The sequence below is a fragment of the Rhinoraja longicauda genome, chromosome 14 (genome assembly GCF_053455715.1).
Source record: "Rhinoraja longicauda isolate Sanriku21f chromosome 14, sRhiLon1.1, whole genome shotgun sequence".
Taxonomy (NCBI): domain Eukaryota; kingdom Metazoa; phylum Chordata; class Chondrichthyes; order Rajiformes; family Arhynchobatidae; genus Rhinoraja; species Rhinoraja longicauda.
The window spans coordinates 13,327,863-13,354,748 of record NC_135966.1 but is presented as its reverse complement, the minus strand read 5'-3'; the positions used below and the strand labels follow the sequence as shown (position 1 = coordinate 13,354,748).

At 40.2% G+C, this 26,886-nt stretch overlaps 1 protein-coding gene across 1 annotated transcript in view; it reads right to left on the bottom strand.

Annotated features, from left to right (window-relative positions):
• The window catches only part of LOC144599997 (myotilin-like), a 36,730-nt gene extending 16,333 nt beyond the window's left edge, over nt 1-20,397 (bottom strand). Inside the window, exons 1-4 of the mRNA XM_078411295.1 lie at nt 19,919-20,397; nt 19,558-19,708; nt 16,750-16,851; nt 426-481 (exon numbers count right to left, since the gene is read on the bottom strand). Of these exons, the coding sequence (XP_078267421.1) occupies nt 426-481; nt 16,750-16,851; nt 19,558-19,708; nt 19,919-20,397 (788 nt within the window). The remainder of the gene's footprint in view (nt 1-425; nt 482-16,749; nt 16,852-19,557; nt 19,709-19,918) is intronic.
• Nucleotides 20,398-26,886: the final 6,489 nt, after the last annotated feature.

The following is a 26,886-nucleotide window of genomic DNA, read 5'->3' as shown; positions in this document are numbered from 1 at the left end:
GGCTTTTTTACTTCTTTACATCTCTGGCCTGTGTCCACCCACATGCCAATCAAAATCCACCTATCACATGCCAGGCTTTGTCCAGCCTCTGCCTCTTTTCCAACTTCCCCCCCTCCCACTACAATTAGTCTGAAGATGGGCCCCGAGCTGAAACGTCACATATCCACATCTTCCAAAGATGCTGTCTGAACTGCTAAGTTACTCCAACACCGTGTGTCTTTTATGTTCTAAAGTATAAAAGTAGATTAACTAAGCATAATCAAAATCTGTTCAGATCATTCTGTATATGAATCATACAATAATTGAACGGCAGGATTTGCCTCTTTTTGCTCTGTTTCAAACAGACTCCACAGAAATTATGGAAGACAAAATGTTGACATTTGTGTAGTGGGTCTGCATTTAATCATTCGAGATTGTGCCATTACCTTTCTGCTGATGATTGGTGTGCCTGCCATCTTTGGCCATCTGATGAAATTTGTTGCTGAAACAAAGACAATATAATCATTTTGGAGATTTAATTTGTTTCCTTGAGATTTAATTTGTATCCTTTGGAAATTTAATTTGTATCCTTGAGGATTTAATGGCTGTCAATCTCCATCTTGAATAAATTCAATGATTTCACTTTCATAGGTTTCTGGATCCAGATATTCAGAAATCTCAAAGAGAAGAAATTTCTCCTCATCTCTTGTGAAATGGGCAACACTTTATTCTGAAACTGTTGCCTCCAGTTTTAGATCTCCCACAATATACTTTCAATATTTAACCTGTCAATCCACCTCAAAATATTGCTTTAGTACAATCAATTCAAATTCTATTCTCCAAGGAGCATAATGTGTGCAAAATTAGAGCACATGGTATTGGGGGTAGGGTATTGACATGGATAGAGAACTGGTTGGCAGACGGGAAGCAAAGAGTAGGAATTAACGGGTCCTTTTCAGAATGGCAGGCAGTGACTAGTGAGGTGCCGCAAGGCTCGGTGCTGGGACCCCAGTTAATTACAATATAAATGATTTAGACGAGGGAATTAAATGTGACATCTCTAAGTTTGCGGATGACACAAAGCTGGATGGCAGTGTGAGCTGTGATGAGGATGCCATGAGGCTGAAGGGTGACTTGGACAGGTTGGGTGAGTGGGCAGATGCATGGAAGATGCAGTATAATGTGGATAAATGTGAGGTTATCCACTTTGGTGGCAAGAACAGGAAGGCAGATTATTATCTGAATGGTGTCAGATTAGGAAAAGGGGAGGTGCAACGAGACCTGGGTGTGCATGTACATCAGTCACTGAAAGTGAGCAGACAGTGAAGAAAGCTCATGGCATGTTGGCCTTCATTGCGAGAGGATTTGAGTTTAGGAGCAAGGAGGTCCTACTACAGTTGTACAGGGCCCTGGTGAGACTTCACCTGGTGTATTGTGTGCAATTTTGATCTCCTAATTTGAAGAAGGACATTATTGCTATTGAGGGAGTGCAGCGTAGGTTCATCAGGTTAATTCCCGGGATGGGGGGACTGACATATGATGAAAGAATGGGTCGATTGGGCTTGTATTCACTGGAATATAGAAGGATGAGAGGGGATCTTATAGAATAGAAACATATAAAATTCTTAAAGGATTGGACAAGCTAATCGCAGGAAAACTGTTCCCGATGTTGGGGGGTTCCAGAACCTGGGGTCACAGTTTAAGAATAAGGGGAAGGCCATTTAGGACTGAGATGAGGAAATATTTTTTCACCCAGAGAGTTGTGAATCTGTGGAATTCTCTGCCACAGAAGGCAGTGGAGGCCAATTCACTGGATGTTTTCAAGAGAGAGATTTAGCTCTTAGGGCTCAAGGAATCAAGGGATATGGGGAAAAAGCACGAACGGGTACTGATTTTAGATGATCAGCCATGATCATATTGAATGGCGGTGCTGGTTCGAAGGGCCAAATAGCCAATTCCCAACAGTACTCAACCTTTCTTTGTAATTATCCACTTCATGAGAATCCATCTGATGTTCCTTCTCTGCACTGTCTCCAATACATGCACCTTTTTTACTTAGATGTGGAGACAAATCAGGTGTGATCTTGCCAGAAATTTGCAGAGCTACATCAAAACCTCATTTTACATTCCATACTTCTTGTAATGTAGACATTCATTCCATTAGCCTTCCAAATTACTTGCCATTACTTACAGGAGATGGGAACCACAGACTGACTCAGAGAGAGGTTGAAGATGTTGGTGAACACCTCTGCCAGTTGATCAGCGCACGCTCTGAGGGCCCACCCTGGAATACCATCCGGCCCTGGAGCTTTGCGGTCGTTGACCTTTTTGAAGGATCGCCTCACGTCTGCCATTTGTAAATTATGCAACAAATAGAAACTGTGACCACTGGCCACTTTGTTGGGTTGTAACATCTCAGGATTTTTATACTGGAAGGCAACCCCACCTCAGTGGTTCTTTCCATTACTTGACGGTTTGCTTTGTGCCTTTAGTTGTAGCTTGCCTCTGGCTCCCTTGTCAGTAATTTGCAATGGTAACTATAAGACATGACAATAGACAATAGACAATAGACAATAGGTGCAGGAGTAGGCCATTCAGCCCTTCGAGCCAGCACCGCCATTCAATGCGATCATGGCTGATCACTCTCAATCAGTACCCCGTTCCTGCCTTCTCCCCATACCCCCTCACTCCGCTATCCTTAAGAGCTCTATCCAGCTCTCTCTTGAAAGCATCCAACGAACTGGCCTCCACTGCCTTCTGAGGCAGAGAATTCCACACCTTCACCACCCTCTGACTGAAAAAGTTCTTCCTCATCTCCGTTCTAAATGGCCTACCCCTTATTCTCAAACTGTGGCCCCTTGTTCTGGACTCCCCCAACATTGGGAACATGTTATCTGCCTCTAATGTGTCCAATCCCCTAATTATCTTATATGTTTCAATAAGATCCCCCCTCATCCTTCTAAATTCCAGTGTATACAAGCCCAATCGCTCCAGCCTTTCAACATACGACAGTCCCGCCATTCCGGGAATTAACCTAGTGAACCTACGCTGCACGCCCTCCATAGCAAGAATATCCTTCCTCAAATTTGGAGACCAAAACTGCACACAGTACTCCAGGTGCGGTCTCACCAGGGCCCGGTACAACTGTAGAAGGACCTCTTTGCTCCTATACTCAACTCCTCTTGTTACGAAGGCCAACATTCCATTGGCTTTCTTCACTGCCTGCTGAACCTGCACGCTTCCTTTCATTGACTGATGCACTAGGACACCCAGATCTCGTTGAACTCCCCCTCCTCCTAACTTGACACCATTCAGATAATAATCTGCCTTTCTATTCTTACTTCCAAAGTGAATAACCTCACACTTACCTACATTAAACTGCATCTGCCATGTATCCGCCCACTCACACAACCTGTCCAAGTCACCCTGCAGCCTTATTGCATCTTCCTCACAATTCACACTACCCCCCAACTTAGTATCATCTGCAAATTTGCTAATGGTACTTTTAATCCCTTCGTCTAAGTCATTAATGTATATCGTAAATAGCTGGGGTCCCAGCACCGAACCTTGCGGTACCCCACTGGTCACTGCCTGCCATTCCGAAAGGGACCCATTTATCCCCACTCTTTGCTTTCTGTCTGTCAACCAATTTTCTATCCATGTCAGTACCCTACCCCCAATACCATGTGCCCTAATTTTGCCCACTAATCTCCTATGTGGGACCTTGTCGAAGGCTTTCTGAAAGTCGAGGTACACCACATCCACTGACTCTCCCTTATCAATTTTCCTAGTTACATCCTCAAAAAATTCCAGTAGATTTGTCAAGCATGATTTCCCCTTCGTAAATCCATGCTGACTCGGAATGATCCCGTTACTGCTATCCAAATGCTCAGCAATTTCGTCTTTTATAATTGACTCCAGCATCTTCCCCACCACTGATGTCAGACTAACTGGTCTATAATTACCCGTTTTCTCTCTCCCTCCTTTCTTAAAAAGTGGGATAACATTTGCTATCCTCCAATCCACAGGAACTGATCCTGAATCTATAGAACATTGAAAAATGATCTCCAATGCTTCCACTATTTCTAGAGCCACCTCCTTAAGTACTCTGGGATGCAGACCATCAGACTTCGGGGAATGTGGCCTTGTCCCCCAAGATTCAGCTGCCATATGCTGCTTCAGAATTGAATTGAATACTTTATTGTCACATGTGACAAATCACAGTGAAATTCTTTGCTTGCATGCTCAAAGTATGCAATAGTCGCCACATAAAGGGCGCTGACAGCATTTTGATTTCTCTTTTGCCTCCTTTATCCCTCTGGTCCATGCAATCCCCTACCATCTCCAATCCAATCCAATGATAATGCAATATAACACTATGCCCAATGGAAAGGCTATTGTAATTCTTTAATTTCCTGAATGCACTTCCTGAAAGTAATCTTTCAGTCATTAACAGGACTTTAGATAGTAGAACAGGCAAAGTTAAAGGCTCTATCTGCAAAGGTAAATATCTGAGATCAACTCCAGACCATAGAGATGAAACTCCACCTGCAGAAAGGTCCTCCATGGCTAAGAATCATGCACAAACCCCAAGTTTCATTGTATCACATGACGATGGGTCCAAATGCCAGATGAATGAATAAGATCATTATGATTAATTCAGGAAACCTGAACTTGCCATGGTGATGAATGGGGCAAAAGTTATCATTACTTAATTTTGTATTTTGGCAAAGATTTTGGTGCAGAAGACAGGAGGTCCCAAGAGTTTGTGGTGTAGCTTCATTTATTAGCATCATTTGTTTAACTTCCTTGAGTATTTGAACTGGAGAAATAAATGAACAATATCGATACTGCATTCTAGTGGCACAGGTTTCCAAGAAATCTCTTCCTAAAATCTAGCACTAACTGTTATTTTATTGGCGAATAAAATTTGATTTTACAAAAGGCGTAAGTTCCAGTGGAATCGCCCTGTTCTGTACCACTGGGGTGGGGCTCTAAACAGGGAAAAGGTGCCATCTCTGATTGACCTATTTCGCAGCCTCTGATTGAAACTAAATTAACATTGCTGATTAATAAATTACCACAATGTCTAGATCCATCTAAGTTGACTTCTGTATTTGGACTATTGTTAAGAGGAAAATTAAAAATAAAACAGTGCCTCCATTCAGGGATGTTTGTTTTTCTCATGGTATCAGTGAAAATGCGATGTCATCCATCACTTTCTGCATCCTAGCTCACTCAAATTAACTGGAATTATTTAATTAATTGAAGGAAACATAAGTTACTTTGAACAGGCTCATCAAAATTAAACAACAGATTTTACAGCAAAATAGAAATAACCTTGTCATCTCCGCAGAGTGCTATAATAGAATACTGACACGGAAGTTGATTTTTTCGGATAACCATAAACAGAACTGAATCCTTTATCAGTCCTCCCACAGATATCTATTATTCACGCTGTTTCTGTTGAAATAAGTTATGTACATAGTGTTCTCACTGTTCGACAACAACAGCAACTATCAGCTTTTAACTGGCATCCCATAACAGATAGCCGATAGCAACAGCAGTCATGGACAAATGCTGTGTTAGATTTCCTTACGTGGTACTGACTTTAAAACGTAGCTTAAAATTCTGCTACTCATTAGAATTGAGGCTATTACATCCTGTGACTTCTTCTTGCGTATGTTGTGCACAGCCTAAAGTTGTAGGTCAAGGGCAGACATCCAGGCCAGGGCAGCATCAGTTGCTGGGTGGATGGCTTGATGCCACCAGGGAAAAGCCTCAGGGAGCAGTCATTCACAATGTGTGGGATGGTCTGGTCTGGATATCCGCAGTCGCACGCAGGGCTGTCTGTCATCCCCCACTTGTGCAGGTGATGGGCTGTTCTTGCATGGAGGGTGCAGATCCTCTTCAGGGTTAGCCATTGCTTGCGATGGAAGTCAAATCCCGGTGGTTTCACTGTGGGGTCTGTGATGACCTTGCCGTTGTTGGTGTTGGCATCTTTCCAGGCTCTGCGCCACTCAGTCTTGGGGTCAAAGTCTTCCATGGATTTGGCTGAAGACCAGAAGGGTTTGCGAGACTTCAGGCACATGATTGTTCAAGTCAGCATGGATGGGAAGGTCAGGGTTAACCTCGATGGTGCACCAATCTTTCAACATCCTCTCCCTTCTGTGTATGCTGGGAGGGGCGATGTGAGGGAGGACAGGGAGCCCCATGCAAAGGTGTTGACTTATACACCTGTATAAGTGACGTTTTCACCATGCTATTATAGCCAACTTTAATTATCTGTGTATTTTCAAGTTATGAGGAAATAAATTGTAAACCTGTTGAAATAATGCTTGCTGTATTAAAAAAAAGACAAATTGGAGCTTTTAAGGATTTATTCCAAAGATAGCCCAAAGCCCTATCCTATTTACAATTCACTGGCTATAATTATTTTCTCATCACTGAAAACGTATTTCAATGTACTCTGACAGCTCATTAAGAACTTTGAAATAAGCATGGGCCATTCAGCCTCTCAAAGATATACTGTGCTCTTCACACCAATGACTGTGTGGCTGTGCACAGCTCCAATGCCATTTACAAATTTGCTAATAACACCACTGTTATTGGCTGAAGAGTGGTGACGAATCAGTAAACCAGAAAGAGATAGAACACCTGGTTGAGTGATGCCGAAACAACAACATCTTGCTCAACATCAACAAAACCAGGGATGCAATCATTGACTTCAGAAAGAGATCCGGAGACCATGTACCATGCCTGGACCTACCTGGTCTCCCAGTTGCTAAACACTATAATTCCCCTTCCCATTCCCAATGACCTTTCTATCCTAGGGCTCCATTGTCAGAGTGAGGCTAAACGCAAATTGGAGGAACAGCATCTCAGATTTCGCTTGGGCAGCTTACAACCCAGACTCTTGATTTCTCTAACTTCAAGTAACCCCTGCATTCCATCTCTCTCCACCCCTCCCCCACCCGTCTTTCATTCTCACCTAGCTACAGCTAACAATGACCTGTTTCCTTTATCATTCTTACTTTTTTGCATATCTTTCCTTCATTTGTGCTATATCTCTTTACATCATTGTTTATATCTCTCGTTCCCCTTTCCCGTGACTTTCAGTCTGAAGAAGGGTCTCAACCAGAAACGTCACCCATTCCTTCTTTCCAGAGATGCTGCCTGTCCCGCTGAGTTACTCCAGCATTTTGTGTCTATTACCACTTTTCATTGGTGGTGGAGAGGGTTGGCAATTTCAAATTCCTGGACGTTAACATCTTAGATGACCTGTCCTGGGCCCAGCACATTGGTGTAATCATGAAGAAGGCATGCCATGTCTCTACATGTAAGTTTAAAGAGATTCAGCATGTCACCGAATATTCAAACCAACTTCTACAGATATATTGTAGAAAGCATCCTGGCTGATTGCATCATAGATTGGTTCAGCAATCCACTGCATAGGAATGCATAAGGCTACAGAGAGTAGCCAGAGTCAGAGGGTGAATCTGTGGAATTCATTCCCACAGAAGGCTGTGGAGGTCGTCAATGGATATTTTTAAGGCAGAGATAGATAGATTCTTAATTAGTACGGGTGTCAGGGGTTATGGGGAGAAGGCAGGAGAATGGAGTTAGGAGGGAGAGATAGATCTGTCATGATTGAATGGCAGAGTAGTCTTGATGGGCCGAATGGCCTAATTAGAGACATAGAAAATAGGTGCAGGAGGAGGCCATTCGGCCCTTCGTGCCAGCACCGCCATTCATTGTAATCATGGCTGATCGTCCACAATCAATAACCCTTACCTGCCTTCTCCTCATATCCCTTGATTCCACTATCCCCGAGAGCTCTATCTAACTCTCTCTTAAATCCATCCAGTGATTTGGCCTCCACTGCCCTCTGTGGCAGAGAATTCCTTCTCACCTCAGTTTTAAATGGCCTCCCCTTTATTCTAAGACTGTGGCCCCTGGTTCTGGACTCGTCCAACATTGGGAACATTTTTCCTGCATCTAGCTTGTCCACTCCTTTTATAATTTTATATGTTTCCCTAAGATCCCCTCTCATCTAAACTCCAGTGAATACAAGCCTTGTCTTTTTCTGCTCCTATCACTTACGAACCTATGAGTGGGGGACTCAGCCTGGTCCATCACAGGCACAACTTTCCCCATCATCATAAACATCTGCATGAGCCTTGCCTCAAGACGTTGGCATCTATCATCAAGGTTCCCCACCATTTGGGCCATGCCCTCTTCTTGCTGTTACTTTCCTACAACAGTCAGTGTCTTGAAATGACCTGCATAACTCTAATCCTATCCCATTAAAAGAACACTACTTATTTTCTAAATGTCTTTAATTGCACTGGTGACTTGTGTTTTGCAGATATTTATCTTTTGTATATTCCAAAACTGAATTTAAGGACAAATGATAATGTAGCTGCATCAATAAGTCTTGCCATATTCACCAATGGCTCCAAGGATAAACAAAATATTAGATGTTATATTGAGTCATGAATGTCCTAATCTTTGCAGCCAGGCTAAGGACATTGATCTAATTTTTCAACTACCAGCACAACTGTAGATTTGAGTAAGGCAAAGTCATCCAGGTTATTCATTTCTAATATATTCAGCAACAAATGCTGGAAAGTATGGAACTCTATTCCTCTCCAGTACCACATTAACCAGGGGTTGCAGAGAAGAAATTAATGGAAGCATTCTCTGTAAAGCAATAAAATTGGGGTAAACTTTATATTTGTTGCCAGAATCTAAAATTGGATACCTTGTTAACCAGGCAGATCCACCACAAAATCACCTTGGCAGAGCGGAGCAAGAATGTTATTACTTCACTGGTTTTGTGCAGGGGTTTTGTCAGATTTGTGGCCCTAGGATAGAATGATCAGCTAAGATTGCTCTCTTTCCCTGCCTGTGGGAAGTTCATGTTTAACCTGATCGTATTTTTTGTCCATCAGCCTGAATGGCTACTAACATTAGTACCAATAAAAATATTAACCTTTTTCATTTGTGAAAATATATTAAAGATGATTTTTTATGAACATAGGAACATACAAACGATGACAATAATAAGCCATTTGGCCCTTCCACCCTGTTCGCCTATTCATCAAGATCATGGTTGATCAACTTACGTTCCATGTTCCTGCACTAATTCCATTTCTTAAATATCCAGCTATCTATTGCTCTCTGAATTGAACAAATTCAATTACTAAAATTTAGTACAATCTGTATGAAAAAACTTGCCCCCTTCTCAGTCCTGAAGATTTAGTCTACCCCTTAAACTGTGATGCCTGGTTCTAGATTCCTTAGCCAGAGGAAACTCATTCAGCAAACTTAGAAATATAAAATGTTGTCCCCTCAGCCAAATTGTTGATATAGATTTTGAATTACTGGGACCCAAGCACTGATCCCTGTAGTGCCCTAAAGTCACAGCCTGCCAGCTATCTTCTCTAAACATTGGGCATTTAGTGAACTAGGTAATTCAATATCCTGGTCAGCAAGTGATAGCAATTTTACAGTAAAACTGTCTATTTCCATTTAGCACTTTATAACAAAGAAAAGACAGAGGCCTTAAGTTTAACTTTTATATTAAGTATCATAAAGTATAGTTTGGAGGTATTGCAGCTTATTGGAGGTATTTAACATCCTCTTTCTGGTCCATGTTTTTACTGGAATGTTACGATAGATTCCATATGAGGCATATGAATTGATGGAATTGTTCAGTCTATCCACACGGTGGAGCCAGTATCCTCTGTTTTTGCCTTTGCTGATCATTGATTGCCATTTAGTGCACCATTGGCAGTGTTCAAGAAAAAAAACCCTGTTTTTTCTGTTTTTACAATAGTGCAGGTGAAGATGTCAAGGGATTGGACATCCATTGGTGAAAATGAACTAATTGGGGCCAGGAAAATGGATACTATGGAAGTGACCAAGAGTGTTTAAAGTGTTGCGGATATAGGCAAGTAGAGATATGACAAAAAGAAAATGAATAAAGTGAAGGAATTGTAATGAATATTCTTCATACTGCAGATATTGCCTTCCAAAAGATGAATTGTAATAGGGATTATGGAAAATAGCTAAGTTGCTGAACAAGTGATTGCCCAAACAGAATTATCTGCTGGTGGCTAGTGGATGCTAGTGGCTTTAAAGATGGCAGATTAAACATTGTTTTTTGAGAAAGGAGAGTAAAAGAAAATAGGGAATACAAAACAGTCATCCTAATCACTGTTACGGGAATAATGCTGGAATCCATCATGAAGAATGTGGTTATAACCACTTAGAAAATCAACATATGATTAGACAAAGTCACTAGGATTTTTAAGAAAGTGGAATGATGTTTGAAAATACATTTTTGTCGTCAGATGTCAGGTGGATGGGTATGGAGGAATCAGTTGGTGTAACATGGCCAAATTTTTGAAGACTATTTGATAGGGTTCCACATAAAATGTTCTCACATACATTAAGGGTCATGGAGGTAATGAATAGAGGCTTGGTTAAAAGAACAAAAGCAGTGGGAATAAACAACTCATTTTCAGATCAGCAAACTTTTACTAGTTGGGTGTCACAAGAACAGATAGTGGAGCCTCATCTAATTTACATTTAGATCAATAACCTAAATAAGATGATAGAATGTGATATATTCAAGTTTGCTCGTGGTACAAAGTTGGATCGTAAAATGTAAAGGCTACAGAATCTGTTGACGGTGATGGCTAGATGAGGTGAAAGGACATGAGTGTAACATGGTGGTATATGATGTTATTTGTCTTCAAAGTAAGAATATAAATATAGATCTTTTAATGATGTGAACTTATTAAATATTGGTGTACATATGGACCAGGGAATGCTGATACAGAATACTTAACATACAGCAAATAATTGAAATGGTGAGACTACAAGAGGGCTTGGAATATAAAAATAAGTAAGCCCAAACTGCAACTGTATAGGGCTTTGAAAATACCACACATGGAGTACTTTATATGCTGGCCCTTTTCTTATTGGTAGATATGCCTGTATAGCACAGATTCACTCGATTAACCTATAGCACGAGGAAGTGCTGGTCTGAGTAAGATGGGTGCAACTCCACTGGAATATAGGTCGAGAAATGATCCCACTGAAACAGGTAAAATTTGCGAGGGATTGGCAAGATAAAGGATCATGCTTTATCTTGTCCATTGCCCCATCCAATCCTCATATTCATTGATTCCTCCAGTGTTCAACAGTCTCAGCCTGGAATGTGTTCAATAACTAAGCATCCACCATGCTCTGATGTAGAAAATTCCAGAAATTCACAGCCTAATTAATACATTTCTTTGCATTGATGTGTTATTTGAAAATATGCTCCCTCCTTTCAAATTCTCCAACTAAGAGAAACACTCTATTACTAAGCCTATGAGATTCTGCCTTCCTTGCACATTTTACCTGTTCAAGATCATTTCTCGATCTTCTATATTCCAGAGGAGATGTGGCCATCTCACTCAATGTCTCCTCACAGAACAGGCTTGAAGGGTTTATGGGCTTCCCCTACTTCTACTTCCAGCTAATGGAGCTGCTGCCTTACAGCTCCAATGACCCAGATTCACAGAATAGCAGACAGTATAGGAAGGTTGTGGAGGTGCAGAAGTAGTTACCAGAATGTGGCCTGCATTGGAATGTATTAGCTATAGGGAGAGGTGGACAAATTTGGATTGTTTTCTGGTAGTCTGAGGAGCGACCTGATAGGACTATACAAAATTATAGAGACATAGATTGGGTAGGTATCAGAGTCTTTTCCAGGATGGAAATGTCAAATACTGGAGGACATGCGTATAAGATTAGAGGGGGAAAGATTGAGGAGATTTACAAAGAAGTCCCCCCCCCCCCACACACAGAGTGGTGGAATTTACTGCCAGTGGAAGTGGTGGAAGCAGATACAAGAACATGTTTAAAAGGCATTTGGACAGTTGAGAGCCAAGAGTGTTTTATTGTCATATGTCCCGAAATGGAACAATTACATTCTTATTTGCAACAATAGCATAACAGACAGAAAATAGGGGGATATGGACCATGTGCGGGCAGATGGGTTTTGTTAGATTGGCATCATAGTTGGTCAGAGGTAGTGGGCTGAAGGGACTGTTCCTAAGCTGAAATGTTGTATGTTGTATTATTTATTCCTAATCCTTGGTGCTGTCTGGAATTCACATGTTCTATGACCGAATGACTTTCCCTCAGGTGCTCGCTCATTTAAAAAAAAGGTCTAGGTAATTCTACCATAATGTGATTGGTACACTCCTATGAAACTTTGTGTTATAAAAAATTGAGTTATAATTGTGTCATTGGGGAAAGGAGTTTGGGCCCCATATCTGAGGAAGGATGTGCTGGCTCTGGAGAGGGTCCAGAGGAGGTTACAAGAATGATTCCAGGAATGAGTGGGTTAGCACATGATGAGCGCTTGACTGCACTTAGCCTCTACTCATTGGAGTTTAGAAGGTAGAAGGGGGACCTCATTGAAACTTACAGAATAATGAAAGGCATGGATAGAGTGGATGTGGAAAGGATGTTTACACTGGTGGGAGAGTCTAGGGCCAGAGGTCATAGCCTCAGAAATAAAGGACACTATTTTAGAAAGGAGGTGAGGAGGAACTTCTTTAGTCAGAAGGTTGTTAATCTGTGGAACTCATTGCCACAAAGGGCTGTGGAAGCCAAGTCAGTGGATATTTTTAAGGCAGAGATAGACAATTTTTTTATTAGAACAGGGTTATGGGGAGAAGGCAGGAAAATTGGATTGGGAGTCAGAGATCAGCCAAGATTGAATGGCAGAGTAGACTCGATGGGCTGAGTGGCCTAATTCTACTCCAATAATTTGTGAACTTGTAAGTTAGGAGCTAGAAGATTTCAGATGCGCAATAACAGAGTTATTTTTCCTGTGGGATTAAAAAAAAATAAAGGTCTTTTCAATAGCCATAAGTTTATTTTTGTTACTGCAGACTAAAAATACTAAGGGCTCTTTCATAGAATATCATTGCATGTGTCAGTGGAAGTGATTGTTTGTCAATTTAAATGGGCACCTGCAGTTAAAGTTGCAGCTACATTCTTAAGAGACTTTGGCATCTGATTGTTGCAGGGAATGGATACATAGAAACAGGCTTTTGTCCCCGACACTGTTTAAATCCAAATAAGCTTTTTTTCTCTGCTTATCAATTTCCAAGTAACTTTTAAGTGGTTCTCTAGTCCCCAGAGTCTTATTTTCAACAGTTCGGCCTGCATAATACAAATAATGTTCCCTTATTCATCAAGTGTATTATCTCCAATTTGTGGTTTGGAATTACATGTTATAGCAGAACGACCTTTAGTATATTTCTGTGGTCTGTTTCCCAATAATTAGACACAATATATTATTATGCAGAAAAGCTAAATCTAAACTCAGTGCAGGGTATTGATCACTAAATATTTCTATCATATTTCTATCATATTTTTCATTCAAAATGCTTAAGTAAATATAATGGAATATAGAAGATAGAATAGTACAACATAGGAACAGGCCCTTTGCCCCACTATTTCTGTGCTTAACATGATGCCAAGTTGCATGCATATAATCCAAATCCCTCCATATCATACATATCCATGTGCCTATCTAAAAGCCTCTCAAACGCCACAATTGCATCTGCTTCCACCACCACCCCTGGCAGCTTGTTCCAAGTATCCACCACTCTCTGTGTAAAACAAAACTTGCCCTGCACATCTCCTTTAAACTCTTCCCCCTCTCACCTTAAAGCTATGTGCTCTAGTTTTTGACATTTCCATCTTTGAAAAATGTTCTGACTGTCTATCTTATCTATGCCTCTCATAAATCCTTCCTGTAATGGGGCAACCAGGACTATACACAATACTCCAAATGCGACCTAACCTTAATTTTTATAAAGCTATAACATGACTTACTGACACTTACACTCAATGTCTCAACCGATGAAGGCATGCGTACCATATGCCTTATTTACCACTCTATCTACTTGTGTTGCCACTTTCTGAGAGCTATGGACTTAGACCCCAGGATTCCTTTGTACATCAGTGCCGTAATCGGGTATTTGCACCTGACTCGATTCTTACCAAATATTTGGGCCAAGAAGAAAATTTGTACCTATTTTTAAAACAAAATTGCTCTAATTAAAAGGCTATTAAATTGATGGGTTCCTTTCCAACAAATGATAAGAATCCAATTAATTCCTCCCAATTGAAGTATCATTAAAACCTGATCTAATTTGGGCTGAACCTTCCAATTGTGTCAGCAACTGAGATGAAAAACAAATATTTTTTAAAAAAATCAGAATGCAGGAAAACAAGGAGACAGCAGATGGGTGAGTACAGGAGAGGAGTGAAAGCATGTTCTAGTACAAAACAGGGTAGTGGAGGTCTTTATTTTGTGGAATTTGTGTAAGTTGAGATGGACAGAGCTGGGGGCAGTGTGCCAATACAATTGACAAAAGTTATCATCAACCCAAGATTTATGCTGCCATATATTCAGCACCACAAATGGTGCAAATATTCCTTGAAGAACCTTTTAGGATGCAACTTCACCAAATTATAATTTCACACAAATAAATGGATGTAATTTTAATTATTAAAATATAAGTGAACCTATATGTTGACTGATAAGCAAAAGTACAATTTGCTGAGTAAACTATTATGGATATAAGATTTTATTTTACAAAATATATGAACAGGTTAGTTTCCTGTTATTCCTTCCACGTGACTCTGACAATGTCATAAGCAACTGTTTCTGTTTGAATGACCAGGTTTTTAGTGGTTTATCTATTGAGCTGGTCACTACTGTTGTGCTGTGTTCCAATTAATACCAGCTGAATTGAGGTAAATATGAATCTCAGTTCAGTTTGAGATACATGTCATCCATTTGCTGGACCTTGTCAACTCTCAGTGGTTGGCTATTTTGTTAGGCTGCTTAGGTATCAATTATCTCTGGAACCCTGTTAACCTCTCTCAAACATGTCATTATCACAGTCTCATGGAACATCAGTAATACTGGTAAACCTCTTGCTCAGTATCAGCATGGCTGTTCTGTTTTGACCATTAACTGGCAGGAAGGCAGCTTGTCCAGTGGGTCATGTTAAAAAGCCTGTAAATGGGAAGTGAAGCATTCCTGGTAAACTCCACTATTTGGATAGTCCAAAAAAATGAAAGCACCTTCAATTCATGTATTAGAGGGTTTTGGAGGACAAAACTTGTGCAGTCAATAGTGATCTGGGATGTGGCTGAATCAAGTAACTTGTACAAACAAATAATCCAATTTCACTATTTCTGGTTGTTCATGGGGAAAATCATGTTTTGTTTGCTAAAGATGCATTAATCATTCACCTATTGCATGCAAAATCTGCCGCCTGACATGTAACAACCAAGAAAAGTTAACAATCTAAGAAGAGTTGGGAAAAAAAGCAATTCAGAACAGCAGTAACTTAGATCTAAGTAATTTTATAATGGTTCCAGAAGATAGTTACAGAAGGTGATCCAATTATTTCACTATTACTCTGGACAAGGCTTCTCTTAACTGTAGACATGATGTTCTAGGTCTGAATATGGAGTGGACGTCGATAGGAAAGACTTAGAGGGATATGGGCCAAACGCGGGCAGGTTGGACTAGTGTAGATTGCTAAATTGGGCTGACGGACCTGTTTCTGTGCTCTATGACTCTATTAAGAGTCAGAGGCAAGGTTTCTGTAGCATACCATTCTTAGAGTTATGCACCCATCCTGTTGCCTTTCTGGCCAGAATGAATCCCAACAGCATTCTGTGATTCCAAAGAGGATGCCCCTGTTTAGTTGTCAACCAGATAACACTGTTGGAAATACAGCCACCAAAAAAATCACAATGTTGTTCAAGTTAAGTCTGCACAAACTTTCTGCAGGTTTAATGTGAAAATAAGAATCTCTTTAGAGGCACAGTAGCACAGTGGTAGAGTTGCTGCCTTACAGCGCCAGAAACCCGGATTCGATCCTGACTATGGGTACTGTCTGTGTAGAGTTTGCATCTTCTCCCTGTGACCACTTGGGTTTTCTCCAGGTGCTCTGGTTTCCACCCACACTCCAAAGACGTACAGGTAGGATAATTGGCTTTTGTAAAAACTGTAAATTGTGATCGCAAGTTGGCACGGACTCAGTGGGCCGAAGGGCCTGTTTCCATGCTGTATCTCTAAAGTCTAAAGTATTTAAAAGTTACTGAGTATCCTACTTCTAACTGTGGATAGTCTGTATACTTATCAATGTCATGGAGATGGCACCCAATTTAGGCACCGAATCTTAAACTGTCTCACGTGGATCCTGACGTTCACATATTTCCCGGAGTTTTGAATGAGAACACTAGCTACACAATGTTTGGCCACTTAAGTTGCCTGAGCCAATTTCACTGCAAAATGATTTTCCATTTTATTTTAATGTCACTATTGCTCTGTTTTTGACATACTTTAACACATGGCTACCGAGAAAATATACTTTAAATTTTGATTCTGATTTTATAATCAGATTTGTATAATTAATTTTAATTTTACAGCTCTTTGTAAGTTAGCCAAGATATGCTAACTTTATAATAAATTTTCAAATATAATTAAAATTGAAAGCAAATATAAGTATTGGCCAAGTATGCAAATTTCAATCAAATTGTAAGAAAAACATTACAAATACTTTTTTAGATCAACAAAGTAAGAGATTCCTCTGACATTCCCATCAGCAGAAATCGTTCTACGTACTCACCAAAATCTAACCCCATATGGAAGGGAAAGGATTGCATTACCTGGCTGATCTGTTCATTGTCTGTCTTTTGAAGGTCAAGGACAGAGGCAGCATTCTCTGGTCCTAGTAATCTGCGAGCCATCTTTTCCTCGTATGTCAATCGCTAAAATAAAGTTTGCACAGTATTTCAGTCTTAAGTGTTATTCTTGGTTTTCCAAATTCCTTATGCATATTTTCCTAAGCATATTTTTGACTTGCCAATAAAACAATTTTTTTTAAATTCATTGTTGTCCCAGTAATAAAGCTTCCATGACTATTAAATGCTCACAGAGGAATATTTTTGAGGTAGGCTTATAATTGTATCCACCACTGTAAGAAAAGATGTAGAATTAGCAGCAATTTCATTGCCTTTTTGCTGACTCATTTAAAATAAAGGTTAAAACTATGTTCCCAAAAATGTTGGGGCAATTATCACTCCTGGAAAACTCGCTGTAATACATTCACAGAGATGTGCAACATGCCGTTTAAACCATTATTTTGAGCCTGCTTGGAGAAGATAAATTTCCACATGCGTAGAACTATTCTAACAGTGGATGTGCACCATGCATTTCACTAGCTCTGGAAAACTCAGAGCCAATATTTGGCTCACTTCAAATATTTGTGGTTTTGAACATTGTGTCCTATTTAAATTGTCTGTGACTGTCAAGTAAGAAATGCACGGAGCTGTAGTGATTCATAGACTTTGGAAGCAATGATTTTCATGGATATTTCCTACTAAGTTTTGAAGTGGTTATTACACGTCAATAGTTGCACACATTATTTTAGCTCATTTGATGAGGAAGGAGTTAATGATATATTCCGAGGAACAATTGGCAGAGCTAGTGTGAGGGAGGTGAATTAATCTATCTATATATATCTATCTATTATCTATTCTATTACTAAAACTCTCGGTTTGTTTGCGTGTATATGTTTATGTGTGTACCATGCCCTCTACACAGCCAAAACGGTACAGGACAGTGCGACAATTTTAGGCCCACCATACTCATCATTCCCCTGTGGTGTGAATAAACCCACTTTTGTTACTTTTTTAAAACAATTTACCTAATAAACTTTAATAAATGAGCTCCCCCCCCATGGGAGGACCAGCGGAAGGACCGGCTCTTGTACCAGCGTGACCTCAGAGAATTGGCCCCCACTGCCTTCTGAGGCAGAGAATTCAACAGATTCACAACTCTCTGACTGAAAAAGGTTTTCCTCATTTCCGTTCTAAATGGCCTACCCCTTATTCTTAAACTGTGGCCCCTGGTTCTGGACTCCCCCAACATTGGGAACATGTTTCCTGCCTCTAACGTGTCCAACCCCTTAATAATCTTATATGTTTCGATAAGATCTCCTCTCATCCTTCTAAATTCCAGTGTATACAAGCCTAGTCGCTCCAGTCTTTCAACGTATGATAGTCCCGCCATTCCGGGAATTAACCTAGTAAACCTACGCTGCATGCCCTCAATAGCAAGAATATCCTTCATCAAATTTGGAGACCAAAACTGCACACAGTACTCCAGGTGAGGTCTCACTAGGGCCCTGTACAACTGCAGAAGGACCTCTTTGCTCCTAAGCTCAACTCCCCATGACCTGAAACGTCACCCATTCCTTCTCTCCAGAGATTCTGCCAGTCCCGCTGAGTTACTCCAGCATTTTGTGTCCATCTTCGATTTAAACCAGCATCTGCAGTTCTTTCCTACACATGTACTTCAAGTAAATGGTCATGTTAATAAGCCTCATTTAAATTAAATGGCCCAGCAATGAGGAGGGGGGGTGCCCAAGATGGCCGCCAGCGACGGAATCCGCCCGAGTGACGGGAGTTGCAGCCAATGGAGGGAGGGGGGGGAGGAGAGCTCTCCTGCTGCTGACCGACGCGATGGGGGCCGGGGTGAGTGGCTCCTCCGCCCCTTTCCTTCCCCCCCCATCGCCCGCCCCCGGCACCTGGGGAGTGTTAAGGGGGGGTGAGGGGGGGATGGAGTGGGTGAGTGTCGTCAGTTGTGGGAGGCTTGCAGGGCCCGCAGGAGAGGTTTGGACGAAGCTGGGCCCGCAAATGTGCTCCCCCCACCCCCGCCGGAGGGACCGGCGCCCGTCCCGGTGTGCCCCACGCCTGACCTTCCTCCCGTGGTACAGCGCAGCGGCAGAGGTTCAAGCAAGATGGTCGTCGCCGCCGAGCTGCATTTTCGACATCACAATGGGAGAAGGTCTGTGCATGCTCATTTGGGGCCCGTTGATCTAATACAGATGTTCCCCGACTTATGATGCTTTAACTTACGATATTTCGACTTTCGATATTTCGACTTTGCGATGGTGCAAACGGCAGCGACCCATATTGAGCCGCAGCTCGCTTCCGGCCACGTGATCTATTACAGATGCTCCCCGACTTACGATGATTCCACCTACGATATTTCGACTTTGCGATGGTGCAAGCGAGGGAGGGGGGGGAGGGGGGGGAGGGGGGGGGAAGAGGGGAGCATAAGGGGGGTTGAGGGGGGATGGAGTGGGTGAGTGGGGGGAGGAGGAGGGGGGGTATAAGGGGTGTTGAGAGGGGATGGAATGGGAAGGAGGGGGGGATAAGGGGGTTGAGGAGGGATGGAGTAGGTGAGGGAGGTAGGGGGGGAGGGGAAGGGGGGGAGGGGGGGAGGAGAGGGTGCATAACCAATGCAGAAGAGCTTTGGGCCCAACGGGTTCACCCTTTTCTAGTTACTCTTAAAAACTCATTGTCAAACAATAACCTGTAGTACAGCCAATGCAAGTCCATGAAAGTGGCTTAGAAACAGTGTTAGAAATAATGCATTCAACCCAAACAATTATCAATGCCGTCATGTACCTGATGTCCATCATGCAGAAGTCCATTCTTACAACGCAATTTTCTTTCCAAGTCTTGAATGACAGCATTTTTGGAGCCTTGTATCTGTTCATCACTGGTAGCACTTGGTGACTTGATGGTTTTCTTTTCAGAATAGCTGGGGTATCTATAACTAATGAAAATATCAGTAGCAATAACTTAAGGCTAAGAAGATGTTTATTTTTGAGGTCAATAACAGAGTATTTAAATATTATCACACATTTCCCTAGGAGTATACACTGCAAGGTGTACCGATATTGTGACACGTCAGACAATAATTAAATCTTTGAAAAATAAATTAAAATCTTACCAAACGGATCACTTTGGAGCATTTCATACTTACTTAATATCTTCAGTAGGCAGCTGTATTTCAGTTTTAGCAACAGTAGCAAATTGGGATGGAAGCACTGAAGTGAGAAAGGCAGCAGGGGACTGAGTAAAAGATGGGGAGGATTTCTGTTTGGAGAAAGCGTAAGTAGATGACTGAGGACAAAAGGAAGATCGGAGGGTTGATGGTGGACATGCTGGAGTTGTCTCTCTATTAGAGCTAAATGATGAAGACGCTGCAGAAACTGGAGAGATTATTGATGATAATGCAGACATTTGCTGGCTATTTTGGAAGGAGTTGGAAACCTGATGAACACTGTGAGCTTCTGTTTGCATTGCAGGAGGATACTGAGATAATGGACTCCCAGTAACCTCAGACATCAGAGGTAGGTACTTTGTTTGGCATTTAGTCTGTGATTGAATGAAATCACTTGGCCGCTCATAGTTGAAACTTGATCGATGAACTAGTTCTGATGGAAGCTTGGCCACGCTCATAGCAGTTACTTGTTGGCGTGACTTCAGCTTAGGCTGAGTGTTGGATCAGGAACTGTTTGATGGACTGTTGAGGATGAAAGTCTTGCAAATTGGATGGAGAATGATGCTTGATATTCTGCTGTAATAGCTGACTAGGCAGAAGAAGGAAAATAATTTTGAAACTTTATAAAATTATGATACTAATGTAGATACAGGACTAGTTTTCAATAAATATTATGCATGGTTAGGTTCTCAATAAGTGTGCTAATTTTCATATTTGTAGCACAGCCAACCTGAGAATTCCACTTCTGCCATTCCAAAGAAGCTGCAAGGGAATGATCCATGCTTTCAAAATGGAGAGAACCATCTAACTTTTCCAGGATCTACCCTTTAAAATATAATAGTTGATGTCCAGAATAATTGGCACTTCCGGTTGTGAACACAGTGGAAAGGGACTCAAATGCCTACAGTTGCACTACACTGTCACTTCTGGGAGAAAGCTTCCTTTATTAAATCAGTTCAACAATCCCCAGAAAGGCTTAGAAGTGAAGAGCAAGTTTGTTTTGACAGGGACTGATTTATCTTTTGAGAAGAGGTTCATTCTTCTGAAAGTTGCACGTTGAATGTCTGTGGTAAAGTGATCAATCTTCTAGATGAGCTTCAAGGCGTTTAAGTGAACTTTATGTTTGGCTGACTCTTGTGGTTTGTAATTGTTTGCCTCCAAAACATACAGAACTTCTGCTCAGAATTTCATGGTTTTTAGAAATACTCAGCAGGTTAGGCAATGTTCTGTGGCGAAGAACTGAGATAATGTTCAAAATTAATTATTCTTAAGATTCCATTAAAATTTCATTAATTTGAAATGTTAACGCTCTTTCCTTCTCAATGGATGCCGACTGACCTATTAACTATTATTCAGATCTTATTGTTTATTGTTATTGTAAACCTACAATTTATTTTGATGTTCCACAATTTTTGGGATGTTCGCTCCCACTTAGTATTATGATTTGCCTGATATTTATGTTTAACCCACCTCATCCTCACAGAAACTCTTTCTCTATTTTGGGAAGGGTTTTAAAAATACTTTGGGTACCCACAGAATGTCGTCTCGTCTATCACAACTGTTCAGTGAAGAACTCTGCCAAATTACTGACCTCTAGCACATTGGGAGTTACTAGAAATGTATCAGAGAAATGCTTTTTGTTTCCAATATTTGCTTTTTCCATGGTATATGTAGAATTCGTAGCTCATGATAACAGGAGCAGAAGAATGAATTACTTCACACTCTTGAGAGCTTCAGCCCAGCAATATCTGCTCTCATGAAGTGTGTAGAATGGAACTGCAGATGCTGGTTTATACTGGAGATAGACACTAAGTGTTGGAGATACTCAGCGGGCCAGGCAGCATTTCTGGAAAAAAGTGTGACTAGGTTCCCTATATCTTTCCTATCCACTGCGCATCCCTCCATAATATCCAGGGCATTGGTTTCAACACGTTACAATTATTTCTTAAATGTGACCTTTTTAAAAAAAAAATCATTTTGTGAACCATTGCATCAGCCTCTTTAATTAGCTTTCACCCATCAGAGGACCTTTACATTTTAGGAGCTGAAAATTATTGCCATCAAATAAGCATTGTTTTTTTGATGGTAAGATTGAACTAATGAATTGCAGCCTTTTAAAATTAGTTTTGCTATAAGCTGTCATTAAAACATAAGGCCAACATTCAGCGGCAGCAAGTGATTAAGGGGGCAAATTGTAAGTATGCCCTTATTCCAAGAGGATTTGAAGACAGGGATAAGGAAGTCCTAATTCAGATGTAAAGAGCCTCAATGAAATTGCACCTAGAATATTGGATACACTTTTCGTCTCCTGAGCTAAGAAAGGATTTATTCACCATGAGGAGTGCAGTGCAGATTCATTATACTGGTTCCAAGGAGGGTGGGACTGCCATCAACTTTTTATGCACTAATCTACCAATTAAAAAATCACAAAAAATATTTAGCCATAGGGAATGGTTTAATTAAGATTTTAACCACATTTCAAGGCATAATATCATCCAAGAAATTATGCAAGAATCCATGTTTGTGCACCACCCCCAAATCCATTTGAGAAATGAAATGACTGCTTTTTTTTGCTGTGCTACCCATCTTAACATAAACTACCACCATTACCTCTACTGGCATTTCATCTTAAGAGCAGTTGATTAAAAGCGCTTCAGCCTAACAGGGTCATTTATGCACTGTTAATTGCTTAATCTTGTTGAAGAGTCCAGAATTCCAATGCTTTCTTGCACAACACATTGAATGTCACAAACATGTTTAATACACCCCCCTGTTGTCCCCAATAAAACTGGTGTGTGCCACAACCCAGCCCTATTTAAGTAAAGATTTTTTGGACAGTGCAATTTCTAGATCTTTTAACTCCTGGACTTCATTAAAAAATTTCTTGCCGACACTTGCCTTGATTTGGGCGGAAAGAAAGACAGCGAAAAGAACATGCATATTGCAAACCACGGCCATGCACCAATGGAAAATGGTCCCTGGCAAGGTAAATCATGCAAGTGGAGATGGGTGAATTCTGGAGGACTACGATTAGAGGAGAGAGCTGGGGAGTCTAGGGTTGAAGAATACCAAATTTACCTATAGAGCTTTTACTGACAATTTCGGCACAGTTCACAATTCATTTATTTTCAAAAAAGTTATGTCACACTGGACGATTTCATCAGCATCTAACATTCCAGTATTCACGAGCCCCTCCACATATGATCCAAAATACATTTATTTTAATATAATGGGGTGATTAGGAATGCGGATTACCAAGAGCACTTTTTATTTTCATTTCCACCTGGCAACTTAAAATTGAGCCTTTTGGTTCTGAGTTTATTTGTTCTGTGATATTTTCTTTCTGGTCTGGGATTAGTGAAAAGTACCTGAGGTTATATTTTATCCAGCTCAAATCTTTTCTGGGAAAAGAAGTTTGAAAGAATTTTAATAGAAGTTCCTGTCACTTCCATTACATCATCTGTTCCAAAGTACCATGGTTTGCTGTCAAGATGCCAGTATAGAACTAATGATCTCATGGTTTATTAATCTTCAATAATCTCCAGAATTTTTTTTAAAAACCTTTTTTTAAACGATCGCCTACGATAAAAATCTGTAGTATATATTTTTATTAAAAGTATAAACATTTTATGGAGCAATCTATAATCACAGTCTCTGTTACACTAAACCTTCAGGAGGTAGGAACTTTCAGGACAATGGCACATCGTTGAATGAACATGTGATCCCCAATCTCTTAAATATATCTGGTATTTTGTTCATTGTTAATATATTATGTATATTTAATTAAACCATTTAACCTTTGTTCTTCTAAACTTCATAAATTTCTAAAATAAGGAACCAGCTTATATGATTCCTTATTTTTTTCAGTTCAAATCTGAATGTAGAAGACTAAATATAAGCCTGAAACAAAGCAAATGCCAAAAATCTTTGCCTGTGCAAAATGAAACTATGTTTTAAGGATAGTTAATGAAGTTAAATTTTCTTGAATCCAACGTTGCTATAATTTTAAGAGTTTGATTGAAAACCCATCTAATAGAAACCATATCTCGACACCGAGCACTCAAAACTGATTTCTAAGAATTAATCTTAAAATTGTTGTGTAAGCACTAACACATAAATTCTCTGAGATCATATTAAGGCAAACTGAATTTTCGTCTTAAAATACTTAATAAGATTTTACTTTGCACTCATTATCCCCAAATAAAAATCAATAGGTTGATCTTACCTTAATCTGAGTTTCCTGAGGGATGTAAGATACTTTGATACATGCACTATGAGAGCCTTTTTAGTGCAGCTATTAACTGAGCAGTTAAAGTTGTAAAGTTAGTGCTGGTATATTGCACAGGCAGAGAGGGGATGACGTTTGGTGAATGACTGAACTGTCAGAGCAGCACTAAATCATTTACTACCTTGCCAAAGTAAGAGTCCCACTACCAATCAGGCGGCATACTGGGACGTACTGCATGACCCCCAAAAACAATATGTGGTTTATTGATGCATTCAATTTGCTTTCTTTATTGTCATTATGTAGGATCTCCTCATTTATAATAGATAATATTTTTGGCATTACACACTATTACATTTTCTCACTGCATCCGTTTCTCTTTTGCTGTTGAATTTCTCAGGTATATCCTTTACATAACTTGTCATCGTTAATTGATGTAGAGGTGATGAAGGTTGCCCGATTTGATTTTTTTATGACTAATTTTCTGAAAACCACACTATTCTACTTAACCCAGCTGAACTTAACTCTGTATAAAGAAAGCTGTTTCTGGAAAACTCTTTGGTAGTTTTCTCCATAGATTACTGTGCAATATGTGTCTTAAATATATACTTATGCAGGCTTTTATAAGAATTCTTAAAAATATATACTACAGTGAATGGCATTACCCCATTCATTTTAGCATTACCACTTGCAATGGTTATACATATGGCAATTCATGTAAAGATAAATAGCAGTGCTGATATTATGCATCTAATACAATTTAGTTGTGATATTCTAATCGTCATATTTTAGTTATGTCTGAGGATACATTTTTCCTATTACATTTATTATTAGTAGATTTGTATAATAAGTTGTTATAGCAGTTTTTCACAACAAACTGTTGATAGCAGTTTTTTGATCTCATGGAAACCTGCAAAATTTGTATATAATTCCTTGAATATATACTTTCCATTGAGGCATATTTGTGTAGCCAATATGTTCCTTAAGCATGTAGATTTTCTATCACTTCTGACTGACTGCAATTTAGTTTCTTTTTGCTGCAATTCAAGGTCAGGTCATGATTGAATATCATCTCGCAAGAGCTAGGTATTAAATGGAGTGTTTAAGACCAGCTTACAGAGTTAAAAATTCTGCTGGACAAAGTTCTGGAAGTTTTGTTTTGAAAGTAAGAGAGTTCACTAGTATTCTTAAAATACTTAAAATGTGCAACCCAAGAGTGGAGCACAGTGTGCAAGTAACTGCGTAAAGGGTCTAAAAGGAGTGAAAATATGAACACAGAATCACAGCAGTCAACAGTTCAATTCTGAATTAATTGTGCAGTAGAAAAATGGATTAGAATATCTAAAGTGCACCTACCTAGATTTAGCAGAATTGCAACTTTAGTTTTGTCACAGAGGATTAAAAGTTAGGTCATCTTATGTTACTGCACTTTTCTTGGAATTCTGTTATAATGACTCCAGCTATTATAGGAATGGGAATGTGTGCAGATTTTAAAAGTATGCAATGACGTCCAGTCCCTTCATCGCAGCAAATAGAAATGCTCTTATTTTGAAATGTGTAGCCTTTTTTTAGGCTGCCCATTGAATTCTTGGAGCAAATGTGCCTCAATCAATCTATTCACCAGCTCCTTTGTGACAGACCCTCCCACTTCTTCTCACTTCAGTTGTTTCGCTCATTGTTCTGTTCCTGTCTGTTCCCAGAACATTCCACTGGATCTTTACTGTTCCAGAGAAGTGCTTCAGCCACATCGCCAGCCTTTCCAACACAGTCTTTTTTAGAAATAATGACAATTCTAGCAGTTCTCTTCTAGACAGGCAGGATTGCTCCTGTCATTTACTGACCTTTAATATGAACAGTATACTACTCATTGATAGATTTCAGTTTAATGATGTGGCTAAACAAAAATAGCATCTCTTACACCATATGAGAGGGGGGGGGGGGCAGCATCTCTGGAGGAAATGAATAGATAATGTTTCGGGCTGAAACGCATCTTCAGCGAGTAGGATTAAAGACCATTCTGAGATGTTTTATACATCAAAATCCAGAAGGTAACTAGGTAGAGGACAGGACTATTCAAGAAAAAGGGGAATTTATGGCTGGATCTGGAGGAAGTCGGTGAGGTACTAAATTAATATTTGGTATTTGTATTCATCAAGGAGAAGGACATTGAGAGTAGTAAGATCAGGAAGAAGGAGGTGTTGGATATCTTGAAGACCAGTAAGATGGATGTCCCCAGGGCCTGATGGGATCTATCCCAGCTACTGAGAGAGGCAAGAGAGATTGCTGGGGCCTTGACAGAGATATTTGTAGCATCTAGCAGGAGGTGCGGTCTCGGAGAACTAGAAAAGAAACAATGTCGTTCCCCTATTTAAGTAGGGCAATAGACTGTGTATAACCTGGATTTTATGAAACTCTGGTAATTCTTCCTTGTAACATTGTTATTTTATTTCTCAACGTTTTTGGTTGTAGTTTAAAACTTTGGTTGTGGTTTTGAAAACCTCTGACTTCTATGACCAATCCCATTTTTGATTCAAATTACCAATTCACCATGTATCCCATGTAACAATCTTCTGGTCGAGCCTACCATGAGGGATTTTGTCATATTTAGTCTAATATAAGGGAAAAATCTGAGGTAGATGTGCATTGGATCCATAAAATTAAAAAAGATTTGGGGAAAAAACTCTCGCCAGAAAGAGCTCAGTAAATGGATTATCCAGAGATG